Source organism: Neolamprologus brichardi, chromosome 1, assembly GCF_056152115.1.
Source record: "Neolamprologus brichardi isolate AB-2024 chromosome 1, ASM5615211v1, whole genome shotgun sequence".
NCBI classification, from domain to species: Eukaryota; Metazoa; Chordata; class Actinopteri; order Cichliformes; family Cichlidae; genus Neolamprologus; species Neolamprologus brichardi.
Genome location: NC_142104.1, coordinates 2,408,221 through 2,431,121, shown reverse-complemented (window position 1 = coordinate 2,431,121; position 22,901 = coordinate 2,408,221). Strand labels below are relative to the sequence as shown.

General features: G+C 43.2%; 1 protein-coding gene across 1 annotated transcript in view; it reads right to left on the bottom strand.

Annotated features, from left to right (window-relative positions):
- The window catches only part of cngb1a (cyclic nucleotide gated channel subunit beta 1a), a 36,013-nt gene that overhangs the window by 6,189 nt on the left and 6,923 nt on the right, over nucleotides 1–22,901 (bottom strand). The window contains exons 6-32 of the mRNA XM_087838264.1: nucleotides 22,426–22,445; nucleotides 22,296–22,310; nucleotides 21,895–21,994; nucleotides 21,519–21,543; nucleotides 21,371–21,434; nucleotides 20,366–20,466; nucleotides 19,757–19,814; nucleotides 19,371–19,400; nucleotides 19,118–19,178; nucleotides 18,992–19,019; nucleotides 16,494–16,633; nucleotides 15,475–15,572; nucleotides 15,183–15,320; nucleotides 14,953–14,994; nucleotides 12,516–12,635; nucleotides 10,973–10,987; nucleotides 9,947–10,160; nucleotides 8,836–8,872; nucleotides 7,282–7,423; nucleotides 4,657–4,758; nucleotides 4,421–4,569; nucleotides 3,947–4,177; nucleotides 2,660–2,868; nucleotides 2,523–2,573; nucleotides 1,540–1,626; nucleotides 1,396–1,460; nucleotides 903–1,025 (exon numbers count right to left, since the gene is read on the bottom strand). Of these exons, the coding sequence (XP_087694390.1) occupies nucleotides 903–1,025; nucleotides 1,396–1,460; nucleotides 1,540–1,626; nucleotides 2,523–2,573; nucleotides 2,660–2,868; nucleotides 3,947–4,177; nucleotides 4,421–4,569; nucleotides 4,657–4,758; nucleotides 7,282–7,423; nucleotides 8,836–8,872; nucleotides 9,947–10,160; nucleotides 10,973–10,987; nucleotides 12,516–12,635; nucleotides 14,953–14,994; nucleotides 15,183–15,320; nucleotides 15,475–15,572; nucleotides 16,494–16,633; nucleotides 18,992–19,019; nucleotides 19,118–19,178; nucleotides 19,371–19,400; nucleotides 19,757–19,814; nucleotides 20,366–20,466; nucleotides 21,371–21,434; nucleotides 21,519–21,543; nucleotides 21,895–21,994; nucleotides 22,296–22,310; nucleotides 22,426–22,445 (2,465 nt within the window). The remainder of the gene's footprint in view (nucleotides 1–902; nucleotides 1,026–1,395; nucleotides 1,461–1,539; nucleotides 1,627–2,522; nucleotides 2,574–2,659; nucleotides 2,869–3,946; nucleotides 4,178–4,420; nucleotides 4,570–4,656; nucleotides 4,759–7,281; nucleotides 7,424–8,835; nucleotides 8,873–9,946; nucleotides 10,161–10,972; nucleotides 10,988–12,515; nucleotides 12,636–14,952; nucleotides 14,995–15,182; nucleotides 15,321–15,474; nucleotides 15,573–16,493; nucleotides 16,634–18,991; nucleotides 19,020–19,117; nucleotides 19,179–19,370; nucleotides 19,401–19,756; nucleotides 19,815–20,365; nucleotides 20,467–21,370; nucleotides 21,435–21,518; nucleotides 21,544–21,894; nucleotides 21,995–22,295; nucleotides 22,311–22,425; nucleotides 22,446–22,901) is intronic.

Below are 22,901 nucleotides of genomic sequence, written 5' to 3'. Positions count from 1 at the left end.
GACCCAGAAAGAGTAATATTACAACTAAGTAGCTGCCGCCATTGTTGGAATTCAACTTTTGCGAGATCCCGAGTTTGTTTTGCGAGATCTCGCAAAAGTTTTGCGAGATCCCGAGTTAGTTTTGCAAGATCTCGCAAAAGTTTTGCGAGATCCTGAGTTTGTTTTGCGAAATCTTGCAAAAGTTTTGCGAGATCCCGAGTTTGTTTTGCGGAATCTCGAAAAAGTTTTGCGAGATCTCGCAAAAGTTTTGCGAGATCCCGAGTTAGTTTTGCGAAATCTCGCAAAAGTTTTGCGAGATCCCGAGTTAGTTTTGCGAAATCTTGCAAAAGTTTTGCGAGATCCCGAGTTTGTTTTGCGAGAAAAGTTTTGCGTTAGTTTTGCGAAAAAAAATTAAGACGGACTTTTGCGAGATCTCGCAAAAGTTTTGCGAGATCTCGCAAAAGTCCGTCTTAATTTTTTTTTCTCCCATGTCCCCGGCGGGGCTCCGTATAACCCAGCCACAGCTGTGAGGCCAAACTAACCGTCACCTGTGGATCAGAGACACAGAATAACACATTTACATCAGAAACTGTCATTTCCTGTCAATTACAGAGTGAATAAAAGGTTTTGTTACAATAAGTCGGTGACCCTGATGTTAGTAGATCTGTCAACTGATGTCTGAGCTACAACTATAACCAAATAAGATACAGTGAAAATGAAGCACGGTCACACTGCTGCAGTTTTAGACATGACGTAACTGCCGTACGGTCTGTTTGCCCTGTTGAAGAGCAAACAGTTATGGCTCTTCTATATTCAGATTTCCTCTTTCTTCCTCATTCTGACATCCAGAAACAGACAGAATCAGTCTCACATCGTTAACATTGAACCCTTCTTATTGCAAAAATATAAATCTGAATTCTTACGCGTTGCCTTTTCCGTTGTAGACCCACTTGGTGGATCCCAGTCCTTCATAATCGGAGCCCCAGTAGAAGAGGCAGGCGTTGATGTGCAGGGAGTACAGCAGGTACATTGAGGTTCGGATCACCCTGACATACAGAGGCAGAAACAAAAATAACATCAAAAATTCAAGAACAGCAACAAGAAAGAGATCTACTGAAATAAATTATTATTTAACCTGGGCGTTCCTCAAGGATCCAAACTGGGGCCACTACGAATGCATTTAGGCTTTTTGCAGATGGTTCACTGTTTTTGTTGTTTTTGGCCTTTTTTGGTGCCTAAATGACAAAACTTTCTCCCATCAAAATAAAACTAAAATGATGATCATTCTTATCAGCTGAAAAAACTGCACCATGTCCCTGAACCTACTTCTGTCCCTGCTACTGGAAACTTTCATAATTTAGTTAGTTTAGTTTTGAGTGATGTTATGTCCAGGACAAACAGTGGAGACCTTCTCACCTATAGATGTACGCTTTCTTCATCACAGATTCCATTCTGTCGTTGAACTCAGAGAAAACCATGTACTGAGAGAGGAAAACAGAGGTCAGCTGTTCATCCCGACCACAAAGATCAGCTGTGAACAAAGCAGAAAAACTTTCTGACCTTCAGCAGGCGAGGGAACCTCAGCAGAGAGTTGACTCCAGTGAAATAGTAAAATACCTCCAAAGGAAACAGGCTGATGATGTCCATCTGCAAAGCACACAGCAAACACTCACCAGGGGGAAACCAAAGGTTTAAAGAAGTTCTAGAGATCTGAATCAATCCGGAGACAGCTGAGGTTGTGCTGAGTTTAAAAAACTGTGCGCACAATGTAAAGACGCAAAAATATCAAAGATGCAGACTCGTTTGTTTTGTTAGGATTCATGAATCTATAGGATTATAACATCTTTTTTCCAGCAGCGTACACATATTTTAGCATCCACATTATGACCATTGCCAGATACATCAGCCATCACTAGAGGCCAGATTTTATAAACCGGTTTATATTTATACATCTTATAAACCCACCGGTCCTGTTTTTAAGACTTGTCCATTGGCATCTTAGATTTTTGAAGCCAGACCCCCCTGTAATGTGACCATGATTCACAAAGTAATGATCAAGTTTAATGTACTAATATTTAAAACTAGAGACTGAGACTATTAAACTGTGTTTACTGAGGTCAGACTTGACATTCGCCCCCTGCTGGACGTTAGAAAGAATGCAGGCTTCCACAGAGAGTTATGGTTTTTATATACAACAGCAGATCCTAAACTTCAGATGAATGCAGCAGTTTTAGTAATATGAAAATCTTTTCTATCCCAGCCGAAGCTTTAGTGACAGCTGTGTTTCTTTATTATTATTTTTGATCTCATCATTTTAGTTTTTCCTGCTATTTGAAAAAAAGAGAGAGGGTCACAAAGGCAGAATAACGTTTGTTATTTTAAGTGATTTGATTTGTTTTTTAAAAATATTTAAAAAAAATATTAAAATGTAAACTAAATTAAAACATAATTTTTTTAAATTATTCATCGTATTTTCTAACTTCCTGTGGCCCGCTTGCAGTACCTTCACCATCCACCAGGTGGCCCTGGCCCAAAGTTCTCACCTTAAATCTCTCTGTGGTCATGTAGTGCTCCCTCATGTCCTTCTTGTCACACTGTGGAAAAGAAGTTCCAGATCAAAGGTGTTTGTGAAAGTTTAACATAAAATCAAAGTTTTATTTGTCGTTTCATTTCTACTGACCACGATGTCGCCTCCGCGGACGAACTGCAACCTGGGCTGGAAGACGAGAATATCAATGATGTAGATGAGGTCGAAGGTGTAGTCGGCCAGCAGCCACAGGTGGATGTTTTCGGGGGTTTGGTAAGGAAACGCCCAGCGGACGGGGATCAGCCATACGTTCCAGTTCCACGCCGCCACCACGAAGAACAGCCAGATGACGTAGATCAGGTCTATGGGGCAGAAATCCACAGTCAAACGTCTCTCTGACCTTCGTACATGACGGAAAAAGAAGAACCCATAAAAAAACCCTGGTAGCAGAGAGCTGACTATCATTTAACTTCACGTTCTTACTGCAGCGCCACCTGTTTGTGGTGACCTGAACTTCAGATAACCAAGAACCTGATGCTTGTGTAGCGCATCGTAAATTCATCCCCCCAGCTGACAGTCTGACCCGGGGGGGATGACCTCACCTGACGCGTCATGTTTCATCTCAAACCAGCTCAGAAACTTTTTGGCCACCAGCGTGACCTTTGCTCACCAGATTTCACTTTCTCTGAAGGAAGTTCAATCAAGTTTCGATCCAACCTTTAAACCTTATGGTCAGTGCGTCACATGTGACATCATCAGATCCCTGTGACCCCTGATACAGGCTCTTACGGTGTTCTGGCCTCTCTGCACCTTCTGAGAGGTGTCTCCTCCACAGGATACATGAGAGACTGCACAGCTTGTGTTTTACACTTTGCTCCAGAAGGTGCCCTGATGCTGCTGCAGCATCGCCCTCTCACTCGTCTGGGACCCTCTGAGCTCCTCACTGATCTATCTCTGAAAAGATGTTAAAGACCGAGCTGCACCTGCTGGAGTTTGAAGATCCAGAGGTGCACGACAAGCTGAAAGGACACCAAAGCAAGGTGCGCACTGCCGTTCTACTTCTTTGTCTCTTGGCTCCTCCCTTTAGGGGTCACCACACCAGCTCTGTCACACCAACCCCCTGCAGTCCTCCTTCACTACATCCATGAACCTCCACTGAGGTCTTCCCGGCAGCTCCGTCTTCATCCTCCACCCTCCCTCCTCTGCACATGTCCAAACCATCTGAGCCTCTCTGAGCTGTCCCTCCGATGGACGCTCGCTCCCAATAAACATCTGAACATCTTCAGCTCGCCATCCTGTAAACCTTCCCTTTCACGCTTGCTTCTCTGCTTCTGTCACAAATTACCCCTGAAACTCATCTCCACCCAACTCTAGAAGCTGAAGCAGCGGGTGAATATGGCTGTCCTGAAAAGTGCGGTGATGGAGAACTCGATTTCTCACCGGTGAACGGGTCGATGCTCGAGGGGAAGCGGAAGTCCAGGATGGCTCGGAGCCAGCCGGGCATCGGGGGAAGTTTGGGCAGATTGGGAATTTTGACCTCATATCCCAGAAGCTCAAATTTAAACTCCTTTTCCTCCTCCTTTTCTTCTTCTCCTCCTCCTTCTGCTGCGTCTTTCTTCTCCTCTCCCGGGGGAGGCGGGGGAGGAGGGGGAGGCGGAGCTTTGCTTGGAGCTGTAGGGATCAGAGAGGAAACGCGAGAACGTCATTTTGATGGTTTTACACTGATGCAGCTGAAAATCATTCAGTATTTGATGCAAACTGTTTAATCTCATCATTTATTCAAATCCTTCATGCATGAATATTGTTAAACTCATACAATCACTGAGCAAACCACTGCAGCGGCGTTTTGATGCAGGATTTGGTTCTTATCTTATCAAAGCTTCGACCTGACTCGTGAAACCGGTTTCTACGTACAGGCTGCGGGACTTTCTTCCTCCGATTCGTCCGGGTCGATCAGCCGTTCTTTCTGCCGCTCCGTCCGACCTTTGAACAGCCTGACGAGGTCGTTGAGGCGGTCCTGGACCACCACGCTGCCGACGCTGGTCGCCGACAGCGGACGTGTCCTGCAGGAGGAAGAACGGGAAGGTAAACATGGTGGACAGATAGATGGAAGCAGGGAGCTCACTGTGAGTCTGCGGGGTTTCTCTCACTCGTCGTCTGCAGTCAGGTGGTCTCCCTGAGTGCTCCAGACTTTCAAACCGACCCTCAGCAGCTCGGGATCGTCCTCGTCTGCAGACACATCACCTGCAACACTACAGACATCGACACGGACACGTGGAGAGGAAACAGTAAGATGTTCCAGCCTGCATTTAGTCCAGATTCAGGATGGCAGAGACTGATGCTCTTACTGAGGTTAAAGGAAGTGCCTCCATCCAGAACACAGCACGATAAAACATGCCTCTAAAACGTTAGTCAGCTCAACAAATCAACAACAGCAACAATCACAATACTGAAGAGAGCTCAGTCGAATCAAGAAAGCTCAAACCCAGAAACTGTGAATCATTTTCAACATTTCCAGGAGACGGTTGATGTTTCAAAGCTTTGGTGAGTTCAAACACAGACTTCAGACTTGCTTTTATCTTCATCAGACAGGGACCCGATCGGAGTCCTGGACAGAAATTTGTCTGCTCTTTCTCCAGAGAGCCAATCGGGATTAAAATTTGCAATATTAGTGGGCGTGGCCTCTGTGACTGAGAGGGGGATGGTGAACCTCTGCACCGTGTTTGTGCTGTTGGAGCCTTTTGCAAAATAATTTTACTCCTTAGATTTCCCCTACACACAATATGTTTAATTTTTGTGTCATAGAGGGTTAAAACGGCAACAATTTTTGCCAGTGGGATTAAATGGGTTAATGACATCAAGTGACCAATAATATGGCTGCTTTGAGGTCACAGTATCATTGTACTATAGTGAGAGAAATTCACCAAAAGCGCAGGTGTCCATATGATGCTCACATACCGTCTGTGGAGACAGACAATCTTAAAGATGTGTTTATGGTGGTACGACAGAACATCGCATTGGCCCAGGATGTGAGTGGGCGTTAAGGCGTCTGGGAAGGGATCTCAAAACTGGATTATAGATGGCAGAGAGTTGGTGTCGTAAACCATCGCCTCTGTTCAAAGATGGTCGCTCACAGTGGACATAGATGCTTCTTTCACTCCTCTTTCAAACCATCTGTCCTCTCTGTCCAAAATGTGAACATTGGCATCATCAAAAGAGAGTTTTGATGTCACAGTTTTGAGATCCCTTCCCAGACGCCTTAACGCCCACTCACATCCTGGGCCATCTGACCTCAGGAATTCGGGTGAGCTCACCTGAAACTCTGGCTGATTGTGACCCACACCCAGTTTCACACCTTGGCTCAGGCGATTAGAGGATCATCAGGGGGTCCTTTTGTCCCTCTGTGGGGGGAAACTCCCACTAGGTTTAAATCTGGGACTCTCCACCATTTGACCTTAGAACTGAAGAAGCTTCTCAGATGAAGGTGAAACGTCTTCAAGTAACTTAAAGAAGTCCAGACGCTTTTCTTTGCAAGCTCCTTTGACTACGAAGACCTGGATGACTGAGAACCTTCACAGACATCTTTAAACTGCTGTTAACTGGTCTCAGTGATCAATGACAATAAAGTCAAGACTCTCCACCGACTCATTCAGATAGTAGCCTTAGAATAACTGCCCCAATAACCACCCAAGACATTACTCACATGGCTGCTGAGCGGCGAGACTAGCTTCTAATTTCGACCAGATTAACAAGTCAGCTTCATTAATGGTTTAAAACACAGTTTCAGATTCACAAAGCTTTTATTCGAGCTCTGTACTCACCTACACTTTCAGAGTCTCTAAAGCTAATCTTCAGTTGTGGCCACACATCTGAAAGCATATTGATTTGCTCTCCTGATATTTAGACTGAATCACTGTGAAAAGTGATTCTAATTTAATTCTTTGGGTTAAAAACTGCTTTAAAGATTTTGGCTTCGTGTCGCTCCCGTTTTATTTTTATTCCACCGAGACGTCATCTGAACATACGACTTACCTCAAAGACCATCGGAGGCCGACACTGCACAGGAAGATTTGGGATGAAGACCGTGCATTGCTCTGCTTGTCAATACTGACAAAGTTGTGTATATTGTAGTGTGTATTGACCAGTAGTGTTTGTCACTACTGGTCAGTTACAAATATCCTTTGCTCCCATTGGTGCCTGCTTTCATTAAAGTTGCGAGAATATTAACTTAGGACCCGCCCACTGTGTGTTTATTCCGTCTTGTTGCTACACGTCGAGGAATTTCATTGATATCTGAAGATTTCTGGTTATCTTTGAGATCAGCAGATACAAAAATACCACCTACTGGCCAATCGGATCTCTGGAAAAGCACGTCTCCAATCCTGTAAAATTCCTTGGATGTTTGTGTGCTGAAGGTTAACTGGGTTAACTTATGGAGCTGAAGACCACCTTCAGGTGACCTTTGACCCTGACAGTGATAACATGGGTATGTCAAATTTCCTTTGGCGTGCAGGCCTCTGAACATGAAGATATGAATCATTCAAACAGTTTCAGAAAGGATGGAGCTAAAGAAAGATTTAAGGAAACCATTTACATTGATTTTAACTCAGCGTTGTGTTTTTAATCATATTTGGAGCTGTTAGATGTTTCGCTCAGCAACTTTTAGCAGGACAAGAACAACCATGAAAAGATGCAGAGTTGGACATGAAGACAGGATAACACAGACATCAAACATGGATGCTTTCCATGGATGCAGCATACACGTCGTGTGTTACCTGAGCTCTGGGGCTGTGAGATGGTTCGGTTCTGGTTCTGGGGTGGTGATAATCTGGGGGATGTTCAGACCTTTCCCTTCCATCACATCCATCGCCTCCACCTTCAGTTCTGAAGCTTCAGCCAAACGTTTACTGCAGTTTTCTGAGGACCAGAAAATAAATGCAGTTGGACCTCAGGCGACGTCTTCCTGCGACACGAATAAACTCGCCCTCAGCTGAACCGCAGTTTGGGTCGACTACTGTTTCCAAAGCACCAGCACAACTTTAAACTTCTGCTTTCATTTATTTGTAGATGATAAAATGCTGATTGTTGCCTCTGGACACATCCAGAGAAAACAAAAAGAACTGATGTGGTTTTATGGTAAGAAAAATGTGTATTTAAATAAATATATTAATTTTTATACGTTTACAGGCCAAGTGTGTTCTCCAGTTTACAGATGTGTGATGTTTACAAGAGTTATTCAGCATTAAATATGTAAAACTGTCTGGAAATAACCCCAAATCCACAGAAGCCCCCCTGCATTTAATGTTAGCAGCTCGATAAATGGCCTCTCTTATTCTAACAGCTGACAGAAAATATGATGCAGGTAAAGTCACGGAGTTTCTCTTCAGTCTTAAATGAGAATCACAGGACTGAAGTCCAGTTTTGATTTCCCGTGTCCACATAAATGGAGCAAAAACTGATTCATGCTTGCTTAAATATTTCGGCCTCGACAGGAAATCTGCATCACGCTGCTTCGTGAAAATCCATCACCAGGGGCAACAACGTGGCAGATAAAGAACTCTCCAGTAACAAATCCCATCACACAGACTATCGCGAGGTAAACATGGAGATTCTGTCGCCCAGTTTTGTTGGGGATTCAGCTCTAAACGACTCATTAAAAACAGCAAAGGGACAAGCACACAGCCTACAGCAGCTCAGACATCCACCTCCTCCTGATTACCTGTGGCGCGCTTAGCTGGCAGCTGATGGTGAAGCACAGCGGAGCTGCAGAGCATGATGGGAGTGAGGATGAGGGGGAAATGGGACGTTCGGAGGCACTGGAAGTGTGTTTGTTTGGTTTGGCACTTCAAAGGCTTTGATCTACGCAGATTATCTAGTCTATAATCTATAAGGTGTCTCTAGGAGTCTGCTGGAGGGGGGTGGGGGTTACGGCTGCTAAGGATCCTGGGAGTTGGAGTTAAGGCCCCTGAAGCGGCTGTAGATGCTCATACAGCGCTGCTGCGCCTGCTTGGTGAACTGCAACAGCTCCTGGGTCAGCTGGGTGAGCTCTGGCGGTGGCGTCGGCACGGACAGCGTGGGAAGGGTGAGGTTATGGTCACGCATCAGCTTTGTGCAGCTCTCCAGGCACTCGGCGGCATGAGGGAATCGAAGCAGAAAGCTCTTTATCGGAGAGCAAATGTCAGGAACTAGACAGAGAAACAGCAGTGAGAAGGGTTAGCGTTAGGGTCCTAAAACCGGACCAGTGAAGGTAACGAAGGGCAAAGAAATCCATGAAGAGAGAAGTCGGAACAAGAGAAACAAGAAGATAAAACCTGATTTTGCAGTCTCACCTCCACATCCACCTTCTTCTGCTTCTGCTGTGCTGGTCTGAGAATTAAGAAGAAAACAATTATTAAAAACAAGATATAACTGTCAATCCGCCCTGCAGTCACAGGAACATGACATGGTTGAAATTTCCTTAGAAAGCCAGCGAGTGATTCTCAAGTAGAGATGCTCTTTTCCAACTGTTTCCGAGGAACCACAGGAATTGGATTTATCGCCGACGTCCACACGAGCTAATGACCTTTAACACCAACAGACTGATCTCCATGACAGCTTAGCCAGCTCGGTCCTCTGATGAAGACCACTCAATACACTGAAAGCTCAGGACAAAGTCAAGCAGCTGGAACTGCTTTCTGACATTTTAGGTGAAATATCTGAGATAATCAGAAGAAATTAATCAGAGATTAACTCTTCGAAGTACGTATAATTCAGGTTGTAGAGTGCTGGTTTAGGAAGTGAGAACATACCAAAGAAATTAAGACCAATAAATAACAGTGCCAGATGTATCTGGCACCAGGTCAGCAGATCTTTCAAGTCCAGAACTTTTTCTAATAAGTTCTTCAAGTTCCTAGACTGTCTCTTTGACTTTCACCAGGTTCTTCCTCTTGCTCTCCGGGAAAGAAGCCACAAAGATTCAGAGCCACTTTGACCCGGTCTTTTGTCCTCAGGTTCTCAGCTACACCTCCCTCTGTGCTCTTCCACCTTCAAGCTCATGGAGGGACACCGATTCATTCCCAACCAGTCGAGAGACAATCTCTCCAGCTTGTGTTGGTTCTACCTCACATGGGGTCTCCTCCTGGTTCGACATGGAGCAGGCGTGCAGGAGACATCCTGGGCAAATGATGAACCACTGCAAGTGGCTCCTTTTCAGTGTGTAGGAGTGATGGCTCTACTCTAAATGAGTTCCTCCCCTTCCTCTAAAGGAGAGTCCAGACTCCCTTCAGGAGAAGCTCTTCCCCACAGGATGTGTCCTCGATCTCATTCTTTGGGTCACTACCTCATGACCAAAGGTCAAACAGCCCTTCTGTCAATCTACCGTTCACCTGTCAACATACTTGAACTCTTCCGCTTGGATCACCAAACTACCATCTACTGAAGCAGAATCCAGGAGACCATCACCTGATCCGTGGTAGTGGGTGGAGTTTCTGGAGGGAGTGGCTCAGGTTGTTGGGAGACTGGTTCTGCATCTGTTGAAGGAGTGGCTTCCTCTGGTGCTTCAGATTCAGTGGGTGGAGTTGGGGGCTTGTGGGTTTCGTCTGGAGCAGGCTCCACCTTTTCCACTTGAGTTGTTGCTTTGATTTCATCTTCAGCTGGGCAGACGTCTACCATGCACCTGGTGAAGAGGAGCAGCCATCATTAACGTCAAAGAAGAGCGAACCAGACCTCCACAAAAGCTGCAGAGCTGATCCTTCCACTGACATCATCTGCACTGACGAGCAACAATTCACAGCAACGTTCATGTCAGAGTTTGCAGTGTGAGGTGAATATCTCAGTGAGTTTCCTATGAGAAGCACGTGGGCACGGGAAAACTTCTGTTTGAGGTATAATCTACTGTGGAAGGATCTGATAGGGAAATACTGACATTTGTACTCTTGGGTCCTGTTTTTCTAAATTATGAGACAAACTGTTTGCAACTGGTCAAACATTCAGACATAAGGATGTACCCTGAACCCCAGGGGGCAAATATCTGAGGTGAGATCTTTTCTCATTTTTGCCATTCACTGGATAACGTTGTTATTATGGGACAGAGGACACAAATCGCATTTAAACACGTCAAATTCTTTCTAGAAATGGTGAGCCAGTTTAGTTTGGTTTATTTTGTTAATTGTTGGCGGTTATATTAGAAATAACAGGATGCTGTCAACAATATTTGAGAACATCAATATAATCGATTACAATACCTGCCCTGTTCAAACAACATTGCTAAAGAAGACAACACTGGGCCGTGTCTGGACCTGTTAGTATTCAAGGTAATTGATTATACAAAGGAAAATGTGCCCTCTTGGCTGTATCTTGGACTGAATCTTCAACTATAGTTAACCCTAATGAAGCCACCAGAAGCAGGTGAAACACAGTAGCTGGCTGACAAAAACAGAACTGCTTTATTCTGTGTGGTTATACCGCCTATAAAAAAATCCAACCTACCTTTTGAGATCTGCCCTGATTCACAGAAGAAAAGTAGGCAAGACGCAGCAGAAAATAAAGATAAATGTAATCACTGGAAAAACTGAAAGAAGCAACTTCTACAGAAGTAGTGCATAGTAAACGTCTGGGCATAAAAGCTATTTGAACCAAAGTCCTGCCCTGATTTCTGGATAACCATAAACTCTGAAAGCCCCTCTATACATACAACAAAGGAAACAACAGAAAGTTAGTTGTTGGAGACCAAAGAGAGCTTCACCAGGAGACTTCATGTGAACCCATCATGCCAGTTCACTGAAGTCAGGGTAACGAAACAAGCTTTACTGGTCACATACAAAATCATACAGAGTACAACATGCAGTGAAATGTGTTGCGTCCGAGCTGCAGACGTAGCCGCGCCATTCCAGGGCATTCCTTTGGACCTAGCCAGGGCCCTTACTGGATACTTGGAAGGAATCACTACACCACTACACTATCCAGCTGCCAAAAGCTTGCCCATTGTCTGCTTACCAAACCCCAGGATTGAACCAGGGACCTTTAGATCTTCGGTGTAACGCTCTTCCAACTGAGCTACTTCAGCTGGCTGTGTCTGACATTCACCGTTAACAACAGGAATCAGCTGATTCTTCTTAGGTTAAATCTGTGGTGTGAGGTTGTGTTGTTCAAAGTCTGGCCTGCTGTGCTTTTTGGGGCCGAGCTGTTATGACAGCTGGCTACGCTGGTGCAGATTAGGTTTGAACTTTTTATAAATATGCATTTATGTACAGGTGTCACTGGGACACATTTAAAATGTTTTAACAGAAGCACTGTATGGCCAAAACACATGTAGGAAATTAAACAATGTGTAGGCTGGACGTCATCACTGACCCATCATAGGAAGGGCTGGATTTTGTTTTAACTACATGGCAAATTTTAAAAAAAGTCTCTAACATTCATCTTGGGTATACAGTTTAATTCAATTCAATTTTATTTCTGTAGCACCAAATCACAACACCAGTTACCTCAAGGCGCTGAAAGCTTTAGTTTAACAACCGAATGACAACTTGAAGATTTGAAATGACCATTTCTCATTAGGAGGGCTTATTCATTGGCGCTAGAAAGGAGCCAAATAAAACCGGGTAGTGTTTTATTTGGCCAAACAACTCCTGCAAATACATTGGACTCTTTAGTACCCAGGCAACATTAGTGCTATGGAAAAGTAAACGAGCTGTGAACCAAGTTTGAGGAAAAAGCTATGGGAGAACTGACTGCGCGGCCCTCTAGTTTTATCCTTCAGGATGTTCTCCAAGTGACAAAACTGATTTCAGCTCCTAGTGGAGCGAGTCAAGTTCAAACAAACACCTTCTGTTAAAAAGAAGAGATACCAGGCAGGAACAGGGCAGGACTTCAGTTTGCTCTAAAAAGATGTAAAATGTTTAAAGCTTCATAAATCTGATAATGCCAGCAGGCACGTCAGCCTCTTAGTGCACGCTTGTGTGTGCAAACTATTTGAGTATCTTTTAGTTTCTTACTCTACAAGCAGACCAAATTCTATGACCAAACTTACTGATCAGATTTAGTCTCTTCCTCAACAGTGGTCTTGATTTTATCTTCCTCTGTCACTTTATTTTCCTCAGGATTCTGATTCTCTGTGCTGTCTTCACTGTCCTCCTGCAGGTTTTGTAACCTGAACAGTGTGCAGCAAATGTTAAATAAGATGGAGAGTCCCAGTCAGACACCTGAGACAGCTGAGCTCATCTTTCAACCATTCTGAAGCTAAAGGCGGTAGCGGCAGAGCTAAGCAGAGAGCAGTGAAGGTGAAGATGAAGCCTGCTGTTAAACTAAAGAGGCTAGACCAGCAGAAACTGTCCACAAACTACACTACTGTTATCCATGGACACATGGATATGCACACAGCAAACCTTTGGAGGCCTTATGTTGAAAATGTTGACAAAATATTTCATAACTCTACAAGAACAGAAACAAGTCGCACAGAGCGACAGCAGCGATCTCAAATCAATTTTCTATCAATTTAAAGAAAAACAGGCTGAATCCAACAATAACGCTTCCTATTCCAACAGCCTGTTCTTTGAATGGGACCTGAATGTATAGTATTTTTACGATTTTGTGCTCTTCTAATTATTTTAGATGTTCTCATAATTATAACATATAGAAGTTGGAATTTTTCAAGGTTTTATTTTTTTGACATTTAATGACCAGTCGACTGGTTTGCGGAACCTGACTGATGTGGAAGGTCAGTGTTCAGGGATGGATCTTACAGATGGCGTGACATAAAAACAGCTGTTATGAATGACACTCGTGGTGTATAAACCGACAACAGGGGTCTGTATGACCTGTTTGTCCTGTACAGTGACATTGATGCCAATACACCTTCGCTTTGTGTTGTTACATGACTTACTGTTGGCTAAGGTCAGTACAGTATAACGTTAAATGTAGTACTAGTTAGTGTTAGCAGTTGTTTTTAACTTAGATGTAGCCAACTAGCCAATAAGCATTTACACTCCAGCGATTTTCTCAAGAAGTAACTTGAGGACACTACGGTTAGCTAGCTAGCTAACTTAGCTATGTAAGCTATCTACAGAAATATGTTAGCTGTGTTATTAGCTAAATATAACACAATTAGCTAAATATGTTAGCTAATGTTAGCTGATAAAGTAACTTAGAAAAACCTAATTTATCTGCACAAACAGCCCTGGGAGTGAGGTGTGTGAGTTAGCTTACAAATCTTTAAGACTAACAAGTAAGCTAGTGCAGTGTTGCCAACTCCTCAGTAAGGAAAATCGCTATTGGCTGTCCTAAAAGTCGCTAGAAGTCGCCAAATGACGTCATCACCTAATTTGCATAATTGGTCATGCTAATGTAATTGTAACCTATGCTGTTGGAGAGAGAAATAACATCGTGGAAGAGACATAAAGCGAGTAAAAAAAACGTCCTAAATGCAATTTGAATTTATTTAGAACTACAAATTAAATTTCTTTTAGCAATTATTGTTTTTTAATGTCACAATTCCAACCCTGCTCCTTTATCCAGGCCTGGACCGGCAAAAGTGACCCGAAATCGGCACTCTGGTGGAGTTACTGTGTGTGAGAGTGTTTGTTTATAAGTAGTTTTAAACCTTGTGATCCACAAAACAGTGTAACAGTAAAAGAAGAATTGACTGTGTTACAGTCAGTGTGGGATCAGCGGCTTCGCTCATGCGCGATTCATTTGCCGTTTGGACGCACAGGTGTGAACGTCTCCTGCCCTGATAGCAGCTGGGGGAGGACTATCCTCCGCCTGTGAGCGCTTTGGCACGGGTGAGGGGCCCAAGGCAGCACCGCTGCTTGTTGAGAGTAAGAGCGATACGCGTTTTCATGTCAAAAAGTCATCATAAATAAGTCTCCAATAATACCAGAAAAAGTCGCCAGATTTGTCGCTAGTCGCTTTTTAGAAAAAAAGTCGCTAAGGGGGTCTGAAAACTCGCTAAATATAGCGACAAAGTCGCTAAGTTGGCAACACTGAGCTAGTGTTTGCTTATATTAGCCAAGATTGACAGCTTTCAATCAAAGAGCCCACATCAATAAAATGCTCTGCTGACGATAATCCTCATTTCCCCACACTTCAATTTGGCTAGACAGCATTCATTAGATGAAAAAGATTTTTTTCTAGTTATTGTTATCTAATGTTGCTAGCTAATGTGGCATCCTTTGATTTGAGTGCAATCAAAGATGAGAGAAACCAGCCTGTTGTTAAAGGCAGCAAAGAGAGCTGGGAAATGTTGCTGATAGGAGTTCAGCAGTAGTATGTAAATTATTTAACACACTGTTCAACCCAACACTTGAAATATAAAGTGCTATGTGGATTGTGTTTGAGATAAGAACATTGTCTCACCTGTCCCATCACTTTCAGGTGATATAAAAGCTGCAGCAGCCTAAGCTAGGAGCACAAAAGCAGCATGTAAGACCCACAGCGTTGTTATTTGGGCTTCACGAAAGGAAACTTACTCTGGATCATCCTCGTTTTCTTCTTCCAGGATATTGGGCAGCCTGTTCAAAGCAAATAGGAGCAATTCGAGGTTTCTGGTCACGTTGGACTGTTTTCTGTTTACCATACTACTGCTCAGATGTTTGAGATACTACAAGGATCTTTTTTGATAAATCCCAAAAAGCTCATAGGTTAGAGCACTTTGCCATGGCGCTGCTTATGCGTGATGTTTTGAATTGATGTGACTTACTGTTCATTGGACTCTGGTAGCGTTTCTATTACAATCTTAGCTGAATGCTCCACCTCGAGCTGGCGGACTGCCTCCTCCGCTGCCTTTCTGGCCATCTCCTCGGCCACACGAGCTGCCTCCAGACGCTCCTGCTGCAGCCTGTAACAAGATCAATCAATAGTCATGGATAGAAGAATTTATGTGACTTAAATAACAAAGACATCTTGCTAAAAAAATTGCTCCCCAAGAACGCCCAAGAGACATCATCATCATCATCCTTATTGCACATATGAGACAAAAGACTGAGGCTAACCTTTCCTCCATGTGAGCTAGGACTGCCTCTCCAGCCTCCTTTTTGATGCTGTCAATCAGTGGACTCAACTCATCCACCTGTGATTCTGCATCTTCAGTCTGCAACCAGCCATGATTTTAGTTACGTAGCAACAGTTCACTCGAGCAGTCATCAGTCACCTAATGAACTCTGATAGCACCATGATAACATTTACACAAGGCCTTTGTTAGTATTACCCTATCCTTCCCCATAGTGCTGAGACTGGAGTCTGATTCTGAAAACATTGTCAGACATAAACCGGTCCATGGCGCAAAAAAGGTTGGGGACTGCTGTCATATATCACACTATTTACCACAGTGTTTACAGTTCTCCTGCCATTTCACTTTTGCCATGGTACTGGAATACTGGTATCCTGGGTCTGCAAAACATACTATGGTACAACCAGTACTACAGTGCTGCAGAACCTAAAGTGCTTACTAAATAACTTATTCTGGTAGTACCAGTTTCCCACCGAAAGTGTTAATTCAAAAATGACCGTGGTAACATTTAGATGGCCACAGTACCAGCACTGGTATTAACACTTATCCTTCCAAATGCCACTGGGGTTGTTGGACCCTTGTTCTTAAGGACAAAAGTTTATACACCATCTACAGTCTTTACTACAGCGGTAATAGAAGTACTGCCATGGTGGAGTGCCCTGTAGTTACTGTGAAACCATAAAACCATAATACCAAACATGGTACCATATAAATAGACACAGTGCCTACACTGGTATTACCATGTTGATTGTCCCATGGCATTGGGATACTGATATCCCGAAGGACATGTACTGGTAACTGAAGTGCTGTCATGCCTTTCTGGGACTACGACTGCAGAGCTGCTACCATACCACTCTTCCACATGGGTTAGTACCATGTTAGTACCATGTTACCTGTGGCAGAACTACAATTTGATTTAAAATACTTATGTTCATAGTGAGCATATTACACTGGTGTGGCTCAGAGCTGTGTGTTACAATCATGCGGTCAGGTCAGGCTCACCTTTTTGGATGGCTTCACATCCTCTTTCTTCTCCAGCTGTGGCTCTTCCTTCACTTCCTTCACCTCCGGCTTTGTTTCCTTGACTTCTTCCTGTTCAATGTCCTCCAGCACCAGGTCGGTGTTCTTCTGTATGATACTGACTGAATGGCACATGGCAGGAAGAACAGGGCTGAAGACTTTCACTATATTTATGTGTTTAGTCTCCAAGAAGGTGCAGTAAAAGCTGGAGTATTCATTTAAAAGGTTGTAATAAGAAACACACATCAATCTAGTAATCCTAACAGATGGCTAGCATGAAACGTTTGCTTTAAAAAGGCTAAAGTCAAGAAATGGACTGTGTTTGGGGTAATTCAGGTAATTCATACTGAGTAACTGCATTTTCATTTGTTTTAGATGTGCGGGTTTAATTATTGGAACGTCTAGATTTTCAAACTGCTCCTTTTGGTCCATATTGTAAAGTATTTAAGCACCTGCTACTCAACTGGCATGTCTGAAATAAATATTTTAATTGAAGAATTTAGAAATAAATGTGCTTTGAGTCCTAAAAAAGCTAAAGTTGCTAGAAATGATTAGATTTTTTAAACAGTTGATAACTGATTGATTGGTTGATTGATAGGTCTATTGCCCTTTTCAGGTTTATAACAACAACACAACAGACACCTTTTTTCCAAATAATGTCTTTATTATAATAAATAATAAGCAAAAGGCTTCCTTTGTAGTTGATGATTTAGCAAAAACCTTCAAAGGGGACCAGTTGTGCTTTACCTCAGTTTCTGGCTGGTATCATTTTAATATGAATGAACATATTTATGTTTATTTGTATTCAAAGTTTCAAAGACTACGCAGAAGTCACTTGCTACAGGAACAGCACGCTCATGACGTACAGACAGTACATCTCAAAAACACAAGGTGCTGCCCCTCTGTAGGCTTCCATAAGTCAGGCAATCAGAAGGCATTGGGCTTTTAGAGATGTGTACCTTGAAGAGATGGGAGCTAAAGCAGCTAGTTTCAGACAGGAAACTACATGAAGGGGCAATATATGAGTTATTTTCACCTGAGAATCTCGCCAAGTTACTCTGGTTAAGTTCCAGGATTAAAATAAAGAGCTGGACATGAGAACAACTGGTCCCCTTTACCAAGCAAGCAGTTGACGTGGACTACCAGCAATCCAGAGTTCCCAGTATGAAGGGTCACCAAAGGCTTGGACTTTAAACAGAGCATAGCAATAAAGAGTTCCTAATCATAACTGGTGTTCATTAAAGGGGACATATTCTGCTTTTTGTTTACTTTCCTTCAAATATCTCCTGTTCAGATGTGGAAGTTCATATTAAACATGGACAAAGTGTCTAATAAAAAAAGGCTCAGGCATCTGCGAACACTTAATTTCACACAGTTTTTTCTACTCTTTGATCTGAATGATGTCATAGAGTGAGATTAACCCTAATATGGTAATCTCAGACACGGATGCCCCGCCCACCTTATAAAGGGCAGCTTATCATAAGAAAGGGGGTGGAGCTAACATAATGTTTTAGACAAAGGAAGAACTTCGTGAATGAACAACGACCCGGTGTGAGACAAAGGATTATTTTGGACTTTGAATCATGCAAAGCTACTCTGTTAGAGTCAAACAATTAAAACAGGGAGCAAAAGCAGAATGAGTCCCCTTGAATAAAATCATACAATTGTGGCCCTTTTCTAAGTTTAAGTTCCGCACGATGGCTGTGCAAAACAAAAGCAGTGCAGCTTTGTGAGCGCTACAGGACTGAATCTTGCCGTAGCTGTGCGCAAACAGCTCTGAGTGTCCGTCAGTCAGTTAAAGTGTCTGCTGCTGTCAGTGTCAGTGTGAGCGACTCTGTCCCGCTCTTCCTTCTCCTTTTATTTTAAGGGGCTCTGTCCGCCTTTCCCCCCTGAAACAAAAGGAGAAGAGCAGCCCAGTTACAGTCTGCCTCATCACTGACACCAACCCCTGACCTACCACTAACCAATCAATCAATTCGCCAGTGCACGTGTCACAGAATAATATAAATGGGGTCTTCTAAAAACATAGATGTAGTAAGAAAATTACTTTTTAATCGGTTTAGGGTGTTTGTCATCGAAAAGTTTGTTTGTAACAATGAAACACGAGAAATTTCCCACCTCACTTCTATTAAATCAGCAAATGTTTTTATATAGAACTTTAGTATATTTAATGAAGGCATTTTACACCCACTCCAAGAGTCACAGTGTAAGGATAAACCAGGTTTTCAGTCAGCATGATTTCTATAACCAACTTTCAGCCAACTTCAGAAAGTCTATATATAAAAAGTCTCCTTTTCACGTGGATTTATATCGGATCATCGAGCTGCATTCCCTGTTGTATTGTTCCCTTTGGGATGGATGGATGTAAATTATCTGTATCTCAGTATTTTCTGTCCAAGCTGCTCATCGTACAATTGTCCACTAATAAACTCACAACTGAGTGTGATGCGACTCTGATGTTGGTTTGTTGTTGTACTTACTGGTCTGCACCTCCTCATTTCCTGCATCCTGTATGAAGGAAACAGATGACACCTTCAGGTCACCTGATCTAACTGGGATTTTATGGCATGTTTGCGAGAGCTGAGCGTCGTGTAGCAGCAACTCACCGACTTCTGCACGGGCTGAGGCAACATGCGACCGATCCCATTGACGATCCAGCCCATCATGCTGGAAGAACAACAAGAAGACTTTAGAAAACTACAGTCAACATCCACATGGAATCACGGAGGGATGGTTTGTTTGGTTTTCAGGACCAAACCTGACGCTGAACTGCTTTTCTTCTGTCTGGACTAACGCTAGCTTCCCTGCTAACAAGGACAAAATACTTTTCTATCTCAACATAAACATGTTTCCACTTACTTTGGTGGCTCCTCGGCTTCCTTGGTGGACCTGTGAGGACAAAAGTAGGAGAGACCTGAGCTTCCAGCTTTGAAAAATCAAGCCGCTGCAAAGCTGCCTTAAGCCTGCCTTAAACCTGCATTCTTCCTAATGACCAGCAGGGGGCGACTCCTCTGGTATGATTTTTTAGAAGGCTGTGAGAAAATGTACTTCCTGCTCACCTGATCTCTGAGCTGAGTAACACCTTGAGTTTATGGTCGCAATCACAAGTTTTAAATCTTACCGAATGAAACATGATGCTCATTTTGTAAATTATGGTCCAATTTAGAGTAAAATAGATCATTCCACAGGGTCTGATTCCGTTTTAAAGACTTTAAAACAGGACACAAGACAAAGGTTTGACTCACTTCTCGGTCTCTGGGGCTGGTTTGGGGACAGGTGGAGGAGCTGGAGGCGGAGCTTCAGCTGTTTAAAAGGGGACGAGCAAATCATATTAGCACAATTTTACAAAATGGCACCACTGAATCCTAAAGTTTTACATGTCCAAGAAAAGGCATCTGGCAAAAAGAGCTCAAAGAATGCCGGCAGACATGACATTGTCTCTTGCAAAATGAAGTCCAGTCGTATATTTCCTTCTAACCGACAAAAAAGGGTTATATCAAATTTTAAACACAACCTTTCATTTGTTTGAAAGTCCACCAGGTTTGTCCAGGCAACTTTCAAAAAGTATATAACATCTCCAACACTGGCACGATCTTTTCTTTTGGAGCTATTTTTCAACCAGGACCAAATATCACAAAAGTACAGCCAGTCGAAGGTGATTAAATGTCCAAATGTTTGTTTTAGAAAGAATAAGTACTCTCTTTTCTCCAGCTGTCAGCAGAACACGAACTTCAGTTGAGCTCAACCAAGCAAAGCAGTTCAAATCAAACATTTACCACCACAACATGAAAGAAAATCTCTGAGTTAAATAGGTCTATAATGATGATTTGTGGCTGAATAAGAAGTAAAGATACCTTTAGCCGGAGCCGGAGCTTCAGCCTCCGTTTTTGAGCGAACATGAATCTCTGGCTGAGGAACCACCTTCTCGATGCCCTGTTTGATCCAGTCTATCATGCTGTGAGTAAGAACACAGGCAGAAATATCACACGAACAGTTAGCTCCTGTGAGGTAGCTGAGTTCTGTTTCTTTGTGTTAACCTTCTGTTTATGTCTTGTTTGTCTCATTTTCTCTTCTATCTCAAGTTTTACTTCTTGTTTTGCTTAATTATCTTCACCTGAGTCTCATTTACCCATCCATCTCTCACCTCTAACATCTAATGCAGCGGTCCACAACCTTTTTTGCGCCACGGACCGGTTTATGCCCGACAATATTTTCACGGACCGGCCCTAAGGGTAAATAAATGGTCTGTATTTATATAGCGCTTTACTAGTCCCTAAGGACCCCAAAGCGCTTTACACAACCTGTCATCCACCCACTCACACACTGGTGATGCAGCTACATTGTAGCCACAGCCACCCTGGGGCGCACTGACAGAGGCAAGGCTGCCGGACACTGGCGCCACCGGGCCCTCTGACCACCACCAGTAGGCAACGGGTGAAGTGTCTTGCCCAAGGACACAACGACCGAGACTGTCGGAGCCAGGGCTCGAACCGACAACCTTCCGATTACAAGACGAACTCCCAATTCTTGAGCCACGATCGCCCCAAAAATACAACAAAATAAAACCAGTACCAGTACCACAAAAAAGAAGATTTATTTATAACACAAGGAAAAGACCCGGGGAAACCGAGTTAACAATAAAGACATTTAAAAAATAAAATTAAAAAACAATAAAAATCTTGAAAACCAAGAATTTCACACCCGAGCCTCAGCCCTAGTGACCCGGGGGTTGGGGACCGCTAATCTAATGTATAAATAGTTCTGTCCGCCCCTGCATCTTAATAAAGCACAGACGTGCTTCTAAGCAAATTAAGCAGCTTATTTAAAGGGAAGATAATGTTGTAAAACAGGACGCTGACCTCGGTGGCTTGTTTTCAGTTTGGTCCGGTTTCACCTCCACCACAGTAACCGGAGGCTCTGCAACTGAAATACAAGCAAACTGATGATTGACTGAGCAGCAGCTAAAATCCAGTCTGTGTCTGCAAACATATTCAGGTCTGTTCTCACCTGGAGCAGGTGCAGCCTGACGCACCTGAGGAGAAACAAGCATGTAACCAAGGCAGGAATATTTTTGGTAAAAGCTAAAAATATGATCATGGAGATGGAAACACTGCAGAATCTGTAATCAATGATTTCCCAATGTTTAAGATGACTTTTAGCTTTCCACACACTGTTGGGGTTTCAGGTTGTGTTCAGGATTTCTTTAAATGATTGTGTTGGATGTTGGACTTTACAGAACTTTTTAAAAAAAGAACTATTAATGATCTAAACACTCCAGAGTCAGATGTGTGTTTAAAATAAAATTGAAATCAGAGATGTAAATTAGCTTTAATAACTTTAGCTGACAGTTGATGGCCGGGTTTGGTCAGAACTTGGGACTTACCTCTGCCGGCTGCTCAGCTGTGGGCGACTCTTTGCTCTTCAACTCAGGCTGAGGAACAACCTTCTCCAGACCCTGAGATATCCAGGCAATCATCCCTTTGCTAAGGAAGAAACACCCATTAATAACTGTGAGAGGGATTTTACGGGACACTAGGGGGCGCTGCGGAAGATCCAGCGAAGCTTAATGAAGGATTAAACAGCAGCTCGCTATCTGGCATCTGATCTATTGGTGCTTTTTGTAAAGAATCTCGATCTCTGGCATCCTGCCTGTTGATAAGCTGCTCACTATTTGGCATTCCGCTCATTGATAGGCTTTTCAAGCTGCTCACTATTTGGCAATATGCCTGCTGATCGGCTTATGAATCAGATCAGTATTTAGCTTTTATTATGGTGGTTACTCACTCGTCTTCGGGTTTACTGTCAGGGCAGAAAATACAAAGTCCATTACTGAGTCTAACAGTTCTGACGTTTCTGGCTTCTACACAAATATCACGAGACTGAACACAGAGCTGTTTCACACACAGGTGTTTACCTGGCTGGTTCAACTTCCTCCTGTGAGTAGGCAGCATGAGAGAAAAGAGAAGGAAACACTATCACAGTGGTTCCCAAACTTTTTTTGCTGGGCCCCCCTTGTTTTACAAGAAAAATGTTCGCGCCCCCCCTCGCGCGCACATGCACGCACGAACACATCCTCCAACCACACACACCCTTATTTTGCTCCATTGCGGTTTATTTCACACCTCAAACATTTAGTAAACAATTAAGCAAATACAAGTAACCTGCAATAAATGACAGGTAGTAAGAAAATAAACTATTACGTCTTTTACGCTACTTCCACACCTACACGGGTATTTTTGAAAACGCAGCTGTTTCGTCCACACGTAAACGGCGTTTCGAATCACCGAGAACGGAGATTTTTTAAAACTCCTTTTTTGCGTTTACGTGTGGACGAGGAATACAGAGTTCGTCATGCAATGTCAAAGGTATGTGCCTTTTTTCACCTCACGC